The sequence below is a fragment of the Anabrus simplex genome, chromosome 4 (assembly GCF_040414725.1).
Source record: "Anabrus simplex isolate iqAnaSimp1 chromosome 4, ASM4041472v1, whole genome shotgun sequence".
Lineage (NCBI taxonomy): Eukaryota > Metazoa > Arthropoda > Insecta > Orthoptera > Tettigoniidae > Anabrus > Anabrus simplex.
In genome coordinates, this window is record NC_090268.1 from 394,042,005 (window position 1) to 394,056,275 (window position 14,271).

Genomic DNA, 14,271 nt, shown 5'->3' on the forward strand with positions numbered 1-14,271 from the left:
CAGAATATGGTGATTGTGAGTTCACTTCCTCGTTGTAAGGATCCTCTTCCCCGTATGTAGAATCGTCAACATCAATATTTTGACTTGCTGTTTCACTTACATGATCAGCTTCTTGTGTCAGGGAGGTTATTAGATTGCTTTCACTGTCTCGTGGAGTAAACTGATCTTTTAGGAAAAGCAAACTATCAAAATAGGGCCAAGAATGTGGTGCTTCCTCTGGACCAGGGTCACCACTCGTTGGTTTCCTCAGCTTCCTACTAAACTCCTGCCTCAGTAGTTTCCATTGTTTGCTTGCTAAGTCACCTGTTAATGAAAATAAATGTATGTCACTTCAAAGTCACCGACTACCTACAAATATTTAAAAAAAAGAAATAAAAGCCGTGTAATATAATCGGTTTTATTTGTATTTTAAAAACTAAGTATAATTTTGAAACTATTTCTCCTTAAGAAAGGCATACATTTATACTTGTACTGACGTTATGTAAAACACTTTATAGGTATTTCATTTGCAGGTTTCTGGCGACGGGGACAAGTTTCAGGAGCCTGGCATTTAGTTTTCGAATGGGAAGTTCTACAGTATCCCAGATTGTAAGAGAGGTTTGCCAGTGCCTGTGGATTGTCTTGCAGCCAGAGCATATGAAAACTCCAACTATGGAAGACTTCAAGCGAATTGCAGAGAGGTTCGAGACTGTGTGGGGTTTTCCAAATTGCATTGGGTCTTTGGACGGCAAACATGTCCGCATTAAATGTCCAGCACAATCCGGCTCAATGTATTTTAATTACAAACATTATTTTTCAATCGTTCTGCAAGCATTAGCAGACGATCATTACAGATTTACTGCAGTTGATATAGGTGGCTATGGGCAACAGAGTGATGGAGGAACCTTCAAGGCGTCTGCTTTAGGCCAACTGTTGGAGAACAATAAACTAAATATTCCGCCTGATTCAGTATTACCCAACAGTGATGTATCTGTCCCGTTTGTAATCATTGCTGATGAAGCCTATCCCTTAAAAGAAAACCTTATGAAACCGTTTTCCGGAAAAACTTCAAGTGAAAAGGAGGATAACTTTAACAAGGTTCTGTCAAGAGCTCGGAAGACGGTTGAATGTGCTTTTGGTATTATATATTCTAAATGGAGAGTTCTTAGTACTACCATTGAAACCTGTGAATCATTTACTGATGATATAATAAAAGCCATTTGCATTCTACATAATACTATAATTGATAAGGAAGGGTATAGTATGTCTATCTCTGATCTTCCTCCTATTGAGGACAGGACAGCTCTGCCTGCCCGCGGTAGATCATTAAATCCCTCAACGAAAAAAGCCAGGGAAGTCAGAGAAAAATTTAAGGAGTATTTTAGCTTAGTAAAGCAGTAACTGGTGAACTTTTGAAAACATTCAGTTTCTATATTGTTCCTTTATGGTGAATTTTGTTTTTAGCACAATGTAGTCAAACTATTAATTGTAATTGCTATTGGTAAATTAGAAGGCTATTTTAAAAATATTTTTGTGACCTGTTTCTCTTTCATTGAATACTGTTTAATCTCCTATTTAGGATTTACGTACCACTGCTCGGAGGGAAGGAAAAATTATTCTGTTATCACACTAGACATGGGCAGTGGAGGGATTTATCCTAGTGAGGGATCAGCCGAACGCAGAGCTCACCTTCTAAAGACACCGCAAACACATACAGACAACGCATAGAAAGTTTAAGGTACATGGAAAGTAGATTATAATCGAGCCATTCGACTTTGCACGAAACAAAAATCTTACTCAGATTGGTGGGCCTCGGGACCTTCAAAATGCGAGTCCGTGACGTTCCCGCCTCGACCACCGCATCCGGTGTATTTGGTCTTATTATTGCATTAATTCAATTAAATTTGTTCAATAAGAAATTAAATGTCAACTTACCCGACATGCCCATCTCCTTTCCAATATTAATCCATAAATTCTTCAGCACATAACGGTTGTGAGGATTTTTATGCCTTTTGTCCCATATTGGAGTACTGTCCCTAACCAATTCAATAAGTTTCTCTTTTAAATCACTCATGTTTTACGGAGCACGGAACCATACAAAGATAAAAACGGAGTTCGTATCAGGCTTCCTAGCGATAATATTATGAGTAGGCGGCTGTGGCCTTGAACCAACCAATCACAGAACAGCGCTCAAGAAGCACATCGCTCCAAAATCAAACTGATTTGATTCTTGAGGGAGGAGCGGAGAGAAGAGGGATGAGTGAAGTGCCGGCATGAACGCTACTATTGAAATGTATGGGTTTGTTTTGCATCTCTCAGCTTCCTGTGTGAAGAGAAAGGAGTGATGAGCACTGAGCGAGGAGTAATCCACTCGGCATGTTCGTACCCTAAGAGGTAGGGATCACGCGCAGGTCTCCCCACCACGCTTCGCCGTCGATGACGTCACGTGAACCCTCAGCGCCTTGTGTTCTGCGTGAGGTAGGCTAATACACTGCTGTAAGCTATTCTGTTTTAGCCACAAGTTAGAGATAAGAGAACTTCATAGTTATTTTAACATCACCTCACAAAAGGCATTCCACTTCACTATTACAGTAGAGTAATAATGAGACCAAATACAGTGTGAATCCAGCAGCGTTTCTGAAGTATTTCGATCTGTATAAAAGGTCGTAACAATGCTAAGACTGTGATCGCAGTGGAGTGGCCATTCCATATGTTCATGTTCTCAACACCTAACAGTAACAAGGGGTTCTAATTGTTACAGACTCGAACATTAAAGCTTGATGACTGAAAGAAATATGTCCGTTGTTACAAGCAGTATTGGGAAACTATGTATACTGTCAACAACACAAACAGCAAATATTAGGAAACTGTCCACAACACAAACAGTACAGTAAATGTTCTCCAAGTGCCAGGAAATGACAAATTCCACGTTAACATTAGAGGCCATATTAATGAGCCTGTATATTAATATTCTTAGCACTGGTTTCATATACAACATATTAAATTGCCTTTCATTAAAAAATAACAGGTATGTTATACACAAAGAATAATGCTGATATTTAAAAAAAAAGAATATCAAACACACTGATCCATAGCATCAGTGGAATTTCTTTTCTTTTCTTCTTTCTTTATCGGTGTTGTATTAACTGAAACCCGGTCTCTTGAATGTCTTACTTTTGTTTAAAGCGTCCATTCGAATAAAAGAACGGCTTCTCACGTAGCAATTTGCAAGCTCATAAATTTCGGGGAATTTATTTTTCAGGATATCCGTAAGGTTTGTGATGATGTTTTGTTTTTTTTTTTTTGCTAGGGGCTTTACGTCGCACCGACACAGATAGGTCTTATGGCAACGATGGGATAGGAAAGGCCTAGGAGTTGGAAGGAAGCGGCCGTGGCCTTAATTAAGGTACAGCCCCAGCATTTGCCTGGTGTGAAAATGGGAAACCACGGAAAACCATCTTCAGGGCTGCCGATAGTGGGATTCGAACCTACTATCTCCCGGATGCAAGCTCACAGCCGCGCGCCTCTACGCGCACGGCCAACTCGCCCGGTGTGTGATGATGTTAAGAACCCTCTCTCAGTTCTTTCCCGTGGTAAAATTGAAACTACCGAGCTCGATAGCTGTAGTCTCTTAAGTGCGGCCAGTATCCAGCATTCGGGAGATTGGGTTCGAACCCCACTGTCGGCAGCCCTAAAGATGGTTTTCCGTGGTTTCCCATTTTGACACCAAGCAAATGCTGGGGCTGTACCTTAATTAAGGCCACGGACGCTTCCTTCACACTCCTAGCCCTTTCCTGTCCCATCGTCGCCGTAAGACCTATCTGTGTCGGTGCGACGTAAAGCAACTTGCAAAAAAAAAAAAAAGGGACTCTTTTTGAAATTTAATTTCCACCCCTTGTAGTTTGACCTGTTTCCTCTCCGTAATTACTTTCTATATCGAGGTTCTTCTTCTTTATCCTAAAAGCTATATAGCCAGTGAAGTCTTCAAGCAGCTCCTTGGTCTTAAGACTGGCACACGATATCCGAGTTTTGATCGAGTTCAGCAGTACATATTTGGGCGTAATATTTCATAATCTTTCGGAGAACAGTTGGAATTTCTTATCGCCTCGGAAGCATTGAGGCTAGAAGCAATGATTTCACCTTTCGCGTCACAGCTGTCGGAAGAGGATCGTCATAAAGCCTTCTGAACCCTCGAAGCTGAGAAAGCTTTCGATAATGTCTTGATTACTTCTGTCACCATTTATTTACGTCAGTGGTCTTAGGGAATATATGCCAGTGTATGTTTCGTTCCTTCGCGTGCCTGCTATGATTTGTGCAGCCTGTAATGGCATGACAAAGCATACTGAAAAGTGTACACTATTACTGCTTTTTACGTTTTATCTCATAAAGTAAACACACACGGTTTCTTGTACACCACAGATATGTTACTATCGTGTATTATTAGCACCTAGCTTCTGCGTGCACAGCGATTCTTGTTCGAACTACCTCCACCTCATTCAGAGCAGATTCAACGCGAGGGTCCAGCGTGACGTCACAGCTCTGCTTTGCCACTGCGCACCTCTCTCGTGATCCCTACCTTGTATTCTACGTACCTTGCTGTAGAAGAAAGGGTACGTAAGTTTAAAATATCATACGGCATAACGAGGAATATCTACAACAAAAATTCTTTGTCTAATAATCACGTAATACAACACTACAACAAAGTAGTTAAACCGGAATGCCTATACGCGAGGGAATGTCTAGTACTGAATTACTAGCTGAATAAATTAATACTGGAATAAAAAATTATGTGGAACATACTCGCTCCGGTAAGAACTACAGAACTCTGGAAATAAATAAGTAATGATGAAATGCATCGGAACATAGAAAACATAACAGAAACAATATTGAAGAGGGGATTGATATTTTTGGACATTTACACCGAACGAATGAAAATAGCTTAACCAAATGGATCTTCAAATATCTTTGGAACTAGAAGTCAACAACCTGGATTCATGAAGTCAAGAAATGTTTGCAAATATATAATATAGGAAAAGAAGAAGAAACACAGAGAAAGAGAGAGAATTTTAGAAAGAAAATTTTAAAAATGGAAGGATTCCAAGATCGGAAGGGAAAGAAAACAGGCTCTAAACTCTCCGAGGAGAGGACGATGAGACATAGTGAGAAGATGGAGTATTGGTAGAAGAATGAACAACAAAAGATGAGGCAATGAAATTGGAAACGTGGTCCCTAGGAGTCTCTACCGAAGAAAGAAGAAAGAAGACGAAGGTATATTTTTAAACGTAGACTTTCACGACTGCTAAATGACATCATAGTATGTTGAGGATATCAGGTCGTGTTACTGCTATTCTATATCGAAGCTAGGTAATACGTAGTTACAATTACCATTAACTGTTTTCATTATGCAATATTACTGCTCTGAAGACGGTCTTGGTAGCAAGATCGAAACGTGTCTGCCCACAGTAGTAGTAACATGACCAACTATCCCCTAAATAAAATGGCGAGATTTTTTTATATATATTGTATCTCTTTATTTAATCTAATATTAGTTATTTATTGAAAGGTTAATAGTGTGATACGGTAAACTAGGAATTATTTTTATTACGAAAAACTTCGTACCTCTGAGCATCATGACGTCGTTAAATTGTTCTTACTGATTCCTTTTCTTGCAGTTCCAAGATGATTAGGCTTGGAGTAGTGCACTTCAATCGACCTGGTCTTCATCCAGCAGTACTTACTCTGCTGCTCAAGAGAACTAGAAGCTCAGTGGCAGCCGCGCAGAATGATATGCAAGGTGTAAGAACTTTTGAAGAAATTCCAGGACCTAAAGCTTTACCACTCATTGGAAATACGTGGAGGTATCTTCCTTTCATAGGTAGGTTCACTTGATGGCATTGCTTAAGTTTCCTGTTATGTTTATAGGTTGTTTTGCTTTTCTTTCTTTCTTTTTTTTTTTGCTAGTTGCTTTACGACGCACCGACACAGATAGGTCTTATGGCTACAATGGGATGGGAAAGGCCTAAGAGTTGGAAGGAAGCGGCCGTGGCCTTAATTAAGCTACAGCCCCAGCATTTGCCTGGTGTGAAAATGGGAAACCACGGAAAACCATCTTCAGGGCTGCCGACAGTGGGGCTCGAACCCACGATCTCCCGGATGCAAGCTCTCAGCCGCCCGCCTCTACGCGCACGGCCAACTCGCCCGGTTTTTTGCTTTTCTGATTTCGGCATGCTGATTGTATCTAAGCGATCAAATGCACCTGCACATACTTCTGTTTCATTTACATCATCATTGCCGTCATCATCACAGTCTTACCAATCCCCTTTTGAAGGAAAAGCCTTTCTCATCACCATCATCGAAGTTCTTCGATTCTGGGTAGTCATCATCCATGACGGCCTCACACTTTACCTGATCTCATCGAATGACCTAGATAAGGGACGTCCTCTTCTCCATGATCCACTTTTCGGATACTACTCCCTTATTGCTTTTGTCCATTTCTGGAAATTAGATCAGTTATCAGATATATGGTCCATTTTCAGAAGTTCTTTTATACGAAGATATTTTTCGTTTGTTTACGTTATAACGGTTCAAATCCCGTTATGTCCGTACTATTATTATTTTATCTGTGAGATTACTGTTATTGTATTATAATTATTATTCAGTTCAATTCTGCAATGTTTGTCGCTTGCGTGATTGTAGTTAAATGTATGCATATATACTTATGTGTAGATTAACACTAAAGACATGTACAGTAAGAGTTGCTGTATATCAGATGTGGATATGACATTCCTACATTGCGCAATACTGGCCTTACTGACAAGTCGTCGCTACGTCATCGTGCGTATTTAGCGGTGAGCTCACGTTCTTGGAGATACCTACTGGGTGCTGCGGGCGATTTCGCCATAGTGTGTAATATTTGTCACGAGGTGGGAGTAGATCATTACGTAGGTGTGTCAACCAGTCTATATAAGGTGGCTGCATATTGTAGCGTCAGTCATTAGTTAAACGGAAGTTGAACAGTAAAGAAGTCATAGGGATGCAGAGGCCTCAGTCGGTCAGTCAACGAGAGTCAACGAGAGTCAACGAGAGTGAACGAGATGGAGAAAGTTAGCCATTAGTCTTTGGTCATTGAGAGAGTGAGGCCACAGTTGGTTGGTCACTTAGTTGAAGATACGGACGGGAAGGCTTACCATGGAGTCATAGAAGGATACACTTGCAATGAAGTCATACAGTACAGACTTACCAAGAAGTCATATGATATGGAGAAGAAGCAGTCACACGGATATATCACCAAATTAGGCTTGATACATCTACAGTAAACACCAGATCAAATGAATACGTCTTAATTACACTCAAAGTGTTGAAGGTACAGTCAAGTGAACCAGTGAGGAATATATTTCGTGTAAAACTGTTAAATGTCCGGTCAAGAAGAATTCAAATTCACGCCTAGTTTCTTTCAGTTTTAATGTCATAATTTCACATTCTCATCTGTTTTATCGCAACAAGACTTACTATTTTTCTATACAATTTAAAGAATATATTTTGTTCTATCAAATGAATTCATCGTAGTATTTCAATAACAGAATTAGATAACCTCAAATTTAATGGGGAAACCGAACGCCAATCTCCTTTTCCCAGAACTTATATGGTATGTTGTCACAAGTAAGCTTAATACCCCACACCCTAGAGATATTTAAGATTCTCATTCTATTATTGCTGCACTGAGTTGTAGCTGGCGCCCTTCAAATAACGTATGTGTAAGTAAGCAGGTAAGATCTAAGTGTGAGTACAACGTCCGACGATAGTGTATTTTATTTAATGAATATTAATTTTCATACTTTGCACTTTAAATTCAGATTAGTATGTTTTCAAGTAAGTAAACGAGTCACGAACACTTACAATGTCCACCTATGAACGCTGTCCATTTCGTTGAAATATCCTTATTAAAAAGGTCCAGCATGAATATATATTATAAATAAATATTAACTTTCTATCAATTCGGTCTTTCTGTCTAATTACCAGAAATGGACAAAATAACGTATCTTTGAGTCACTGGTTGCCTAATTTTTGGTTTGTTGAAGGTTCAATTTAAATTTCTGTGACACAAAAATAGGGGAAACGAAAATTCAAGAAAAATGTTGAAAAATTATGTATAATAAACATTAACATACCTGTTGACAGAAAGTTCATTTTTATTAATCTTCATGTGGATCATTCTTTTGGGGTCACTGTGTAATTTATTACGACATGGGATGGCTCTTCGATAACGCGAAATATCGTTCTCATCTTTGGAATTTGGGTAATTTCCGATTTTAAAAACTCCCCTTTGGTTAAATAACGTATCTTCGTGTCACTGGTTACCTAAAATTTGGTATGACTGGCTGGAAATTCGAGGACTATCCCATTTTGTATGCCAGATGTAGTATCAGACCTATCTGTTTGTTGGACTAATCGAACGCTGGCATTTAAAACGATAGGGTATTTAGTATATGGACACTTTTGTTGTGAGGTTATAACAGTGGGGATATTTTCTGATGGACCTTGCGTTTATCTTGGAAGGCCCAGCTCCACTGCATGGACCACATCTTCTATTGAACATCCTTTATTCCAAACTAGCAGGAGTACCCAGCGCTACCCGGGTACTATTTTTAATGTTTACTATTAGGATTTGTATTACCTGTTAATTATAAATTGTTATAGATTTCTTTATTATGATATTGACTGATATTTTACCAAATATATTTTGCTTTTAGAGTTATTGTATATGTGTTTAATTTTAAGTTTCAGATTATTCTGTTTCGCGTTAAACTTAGTCCTTGTGGCAGTCCAGATTGTCTGGGAAGTACTAGATTTTTACAATGCCGTAAATAACAAGAATAAGTGATAACTGTATTTACGCGTTGGGCTATTTACATGAAATAGCCAGCCACACCATTCCAACTGCCATCGGGACTGTCGCCAATCAGCCTTTCAGCCACGAAATATGTGGATTCAACACTAATCTCGGTCATTTCGAGTATTTTCAATAATAGTAATCATAATAATGTTTAGTTTATTTTCCGGGTTGAACCGTGTTGTTCTTTTCTGTACATTACGTATAGTGTGCCGACGTTGCAGTATTCATTGTCGAGGTGCCTGAAATACCCCTACTCGATCTGAGGTAATCAGTCTCCCAGGCAGCAATAATAATAATAATAATAATAATAATAATAATAATAATAATAATAATAATAATAATAATAATATATAGAGAGAGAGAGGAGGGAAAGAAAGATCACACGCACCGTACTTGGTCCAAACTACAAAAAATGGCTTCTACATTAGAAATTCCAGGCAAGAAGTATACTCTAAGATAGAGAAGATCACGGACACAATGCGTAAAGGTAGAGTTCGCTTCTACAGTCATATACGACGGATGATCGACTCTCGATGGACGAAACGTATCTTCAGTATATTTGACTCAAAACCAAAAAAACGGCAATGCCATGGTACGTTCATGTCAAGAAAGATCTTAAGGAATTGGGCCTACAAGCAGAAGATGCACAAGACCGAAATCTTTTCAGAGCAGCCATCAAGACTTTTGGGACTTTCCGGGACGAAAAACGGTCAACTGGTGCTAAATGGACAGAAGAACGTCGTGCTAAACACAGTGAGCTAATGAAGACGATGTGGATCAAGCGAAAAATGAACAAATGCCAGAATGAAAAGCGAGGCCTATCGTGGTCCCTAGTTGGCCGATTAGCGAAGTTAAATAATAATAATAATAATAATAATAATAATAATAATAATAATAATAATAATAATAATAATAATAATAATAATAAATATGTTATGAATTTTACGTTCCGCTGAGGCCCACCGTCGGTTGAAGTGTGAGACCAGTGCTCAATCCCAATTTTATTTCCTCCTCCTTCGTGAATAAACGTTCTTATGTGGAGCATGGTCTTCAGTTGAAGCTGCGACACCACTGCTACTGCAGAGGTGTGAGCGTGAGATTCGCGCTTACATTACCAGACGGCGGTGTGGTAACTACTTCTGGTTCTCGGAGACGTCGAGGGACTAGTATTTTGTCTCACACGAGAACTTGCAAAGAGTAAGACAGGGACTCGTGTCCTTAACTTCGCGAGTTTTGCGATATGATTCTCACATTTCACCTTATTATAGGGACTTGTCACGGCCTCGTGTCCATGTACGTCGCACTCTCCACATGTTAGACCTTCTGCATGCTGTTCTAAACTCAGGTGTACCGGATTACCTCTCATCAAACTTTAATTACCTTTCCTCCTATCATAATTAAGACACACGATCTGTCTCCTCTTTAACTATATCTCTCAGCCACTCCAGGACTTACAAACACGCCTTTGTAGTCACCGCCGCTAGGCTGTGGAATAACCTCCCTGCTGCCATTAGGAATTTGCGTTCTTGTAGGAGATTTGAGATGGATTGCCGAAATCACTTGCTGAATACTTCTAGCTGACTTGTACGATGAGTGAAGTGTGAAAGAGCACGTGAATGAGAATATTTTTTTAAAAAATGTAGAAATTTATTTGCTACTAATAGGCTTTTACTGTGTTTCCTTATTTTATTAAGATATTACCACTGATAGTTTTATAATTATTATCATGTTCACTTATATTGTCATGTTGTACATTCTGTAATTATTTCTACTATTACAATCTCCATATTTGCTACTAGTACTATATTATTAAAAGAGATTTGTTTTTGTTTGTTTTTAAATGTTGTGGTTATGTGTAAGAGAGGTCGGCCCCGCGGTGAAGGGGTAGCGTATCTGCCCCTTACCTGGAGGCCCCAGGTTCGATTCCCGGCAGGGGCATGGATTTTTTCTTCAATCTGGAGGTTGGTTCGAGGTCCACTCAGCCTACGTGATTACAGTTGAGGAACTATCTGACGGTGAGATGGCGGCCCCGGTCTAGAAAGCCAAGAATAATGGCCGCCAGGATTCTTCGTGCTGACCACACGACACCTTGTATTCTGCAGGCCTTCAGACTGAGGAACGGTCGCTTGGCTGCCAAAGGCCCTTCGAGGCTCTTGCACCGTTGGGTGTGGTTTTGGCAGTGTAAGAGAGGGCCTTGATCCCTAACTTCGCCACGAATAAAGACGAACTAAAATGAATCATTTATCTATTTCTCTACTTTAACATGCCCCTAAATCTACCGACAGGAGGCTGACGTATTTTGAGCACCTTCAAATATCACCGAACTGAGCCAGGATTGAACTTGCCAGCTAGAGCTCAAAAGGCCAGCGCTCTTCCAGGGAGCTACTCAGACCAGCATATATGGGAAAATGGCCTATATTTCATACATCGTTGTAACAATACTATACTTACAATGAAATTATAGTTATCACATTAAGGTATAATGGCGTATACAGTGAGTCACAGTGAAACTCATACACCAGCAGAATATTTTTTGAGCATTTGCCAACAAATATATATTTTTCACTTCAAGATGGTTTTAACTCTGTTGTAACGATACATAATTTTCTACTACAGTATTTCTTTCTTTGCTTTTTGCTTTACGTCGCACCGACACAGATAGGTCTTATGGCGACGATGGAACAGGAAAGGCCTAGGAATGGGAAGGAAGCGGCCGTGGCCTTAATTAAGGTACAGCCCAAGCATTTGCCTGGTGTGAAAAGGGAAACCACGGAAAAACATCTTCAGGGCAGCCGACAGTGGGATTCGAACCCACTATCTCCCGAATGCGAGCTCACAGCTGTAAGTCCCTAACCGCACGGCCGATTCGCCCAGTACTACATTATTCAAAATTAACTTAAATATATTATTTCACAAAGGAAATGTCTGACTCGTTGGCTGCATGGTCAGCGTACTAGCCTTCGGTTTAGAAGGTCCCAGATTCGATTCCCAGCTGGGTCGGGGATTTTAACCTTCACTGGTTAATTTTAATGGCCCGAGGGCTGGGTGTTTGTGCTGTCCCCAACATCCCACATAACACTATCGTCCACCACAATAACACGCAGATACCTAAACATGGCAGATGCCACCCACCCTCATCGGAGGGTCTGCCTTACAAGGGCTGTACTCGGCCAGAAATAGCCACAAATAATAATAATAATAATAATAATAATAATAATAATAATAATAATAATAATAATAATAAATTATAATTAATAATAATATATTATATATTATATATATTATATATTATATATTATATATTATATATTATATATTATATATTATATATTATATATTCTTAAACATACACAGAAAGAGATCACATTGAAACCCATACACCTACGTTAGATCCTTGAAGCTCGGAATAAGACACCATCACCTACAAACTATTTTGTTGGATATCCCTTGGGTCATCTAACATATCTCAAACGAGCAGGCATGGATAGTACCAATTTTTCGCAGTATGATGGACTTATTTTCTCCCATCCTTTGCTTGAAGCAGCTTTCAGGTCATCTTTGTCGTAAATCTTACGATTCCATATTGCCACTTCTAAGTTATCATATAACATACAAAGTTTATTCCACCTACTCAATACTGTACAGTAATTGCAATGTTTATAAATACATTGCAATATATTATCAAGGTACTAGTTTCGACCCTATATGGGTCATCATCAGCCTAACTAAGATACACTTATGGATTTGTTTATAACCTTCAATTCTAAGTTATGCCACAAATTGCCTGTAACATTTAAATCTGGTGACTGAGGAGGTGTTTACAGCACCTTTGGACAGTTATACAGGAGCCACATTCTCACTACTTGAGCTTTGTGCTTGTGGTCGTTATCCTGATAGTATTTGTATTGGTAGTGTATTCCACGCTTTTGAGCACTAAGAGGCAAATCGTTTTTCAGTATGTCCATTATCCATTATCCCGTCAGTGAAAGTCAACTTCACTACATCACTAGCTGTCATACACCCCCACACATTAACAATATCTCATCCACAGTATTTAGTACTTCGACGCATATTGGTATGTTTCAGCTCTTCATTCGGTTTTATCCATCCAGTAACTTTCCCATCTGATCCACAGAGACTGAATTTGCTTCCACTGCTAATATTACCGTTTTCAAGAAGTCAAGGCCTCGGCTGTTACTTTTCCTGGTAATGCGCGTAATTGGGCTTTCTTCCCTGTATGTTCCTCAACCATCACAATAAATTTTGGAGCACTAATTATTCGATTATTCCTAACCTTTCGTAGTACCCAACGATCCTCTGTGGAATTAAAAGTTTCTTTTCTGACTTTGTCCTTATTTTCTATCCGGTTGGTACTTGCATACTTATCTAAAACACACTAAACAGTTGAATGACTTCTGTTCACAATTTTGCCAATTTCTCTTAATTCTTTTCCTGTTTTATAATGAAAAAAACATAATCTCCTTCTCTTGTTTCGAAGACTGGCCTCTCTGATAGCTCATCAGTACACTATAACTTGCATTTGCTTTGCAACCCTTGACGATAGACTAAACTTGTCTCCTGCGTTTCGTATTGCACATGACAGTCAAACATACGGTGTCTATACCTGTCCATCGAGATCTGTATCAGTTTCGTTTTGTCCTCGAGTAGCAGCATAATACCAATGAATCAGATATACTTGCGTTAATTTATGGACAAGATAACTAACAAACAGTGACATAATATTACAAATACAAATACAACCACCGAACTTTCTGTTCACAACGAAACAAATAAATTACAATCGTGCAAGAGTTTCATTGTGACTCACTGTATCTCAAGCAAAATGTATCATCACCCAGTGTCTTTGTCCTCATATTACTGGGAGGCTAACTTTATAACCCTCACAACCTTCCTTACATGCGAATATGTACTGAATAGAGAACAGAAGAATAGGACAGTAATATTATCATAGTCCGTTAAGTGATTTCTTTCTTTCTTTCTTAATCTGGTTACCCTCCAGGGTTGGTTATTCCCTCGGGCTCAGCGAGGGATCCCACCTCTACCGCCTCAAGGGCAGTGTCCTGGAACGTGAGACATTGGATCGGGGGGATACAACTGGGGAGAATGAGCAGTATCTTGCCCAGGCGGCCTCACCTGCTATGCTGAACAGGGCATTGGTAGGCGATGGGAAGAGGGAAGGAAGCGGTCGTGGCTTTAAGTTAGGTACCATCCCGGCATTTGCCTGGAGGAGAAGTGGGAAACCACGGAAAACCACTTCCAGGATGGCTGAGATGGAAATCGAACCCACCTCTAATCAGTTGACCTCCCGAGGCTGAGTGGACCCCGTTCCAGCCATCGTGCCACTTTTAAAATTTCGTGGCAGAACCGGGAATCGAACC

At 39.6% G+C, this 14,271-nt stretch overlaps 1 protein-coding gene across 1 annotated transcript in view; it reads left to right on the forward strand.

The window, feature by feature from the left end:
- The window catches only part of LOC136872038 (probable cytochrome P450 49a1), a 101,331-nt gene that overhangs the window by 13,374 nt on the left and 73,686 nt on the right, over window positions 1-14,271 (forward strand). Inside the window, exon 2 of the mRNA XM_067145860.2 lies at window positions 5,652-5,854. Coding sequence (XP_067001961.2) covers window positions 5,659-5,854 — 196 coding nt within the window. The 5' untranslated portion in view covers window positions 5,652-5,658. The remainder of the gene's footprint in view (window positions 1-5,651; window positions 5,855-14,271) is intronic.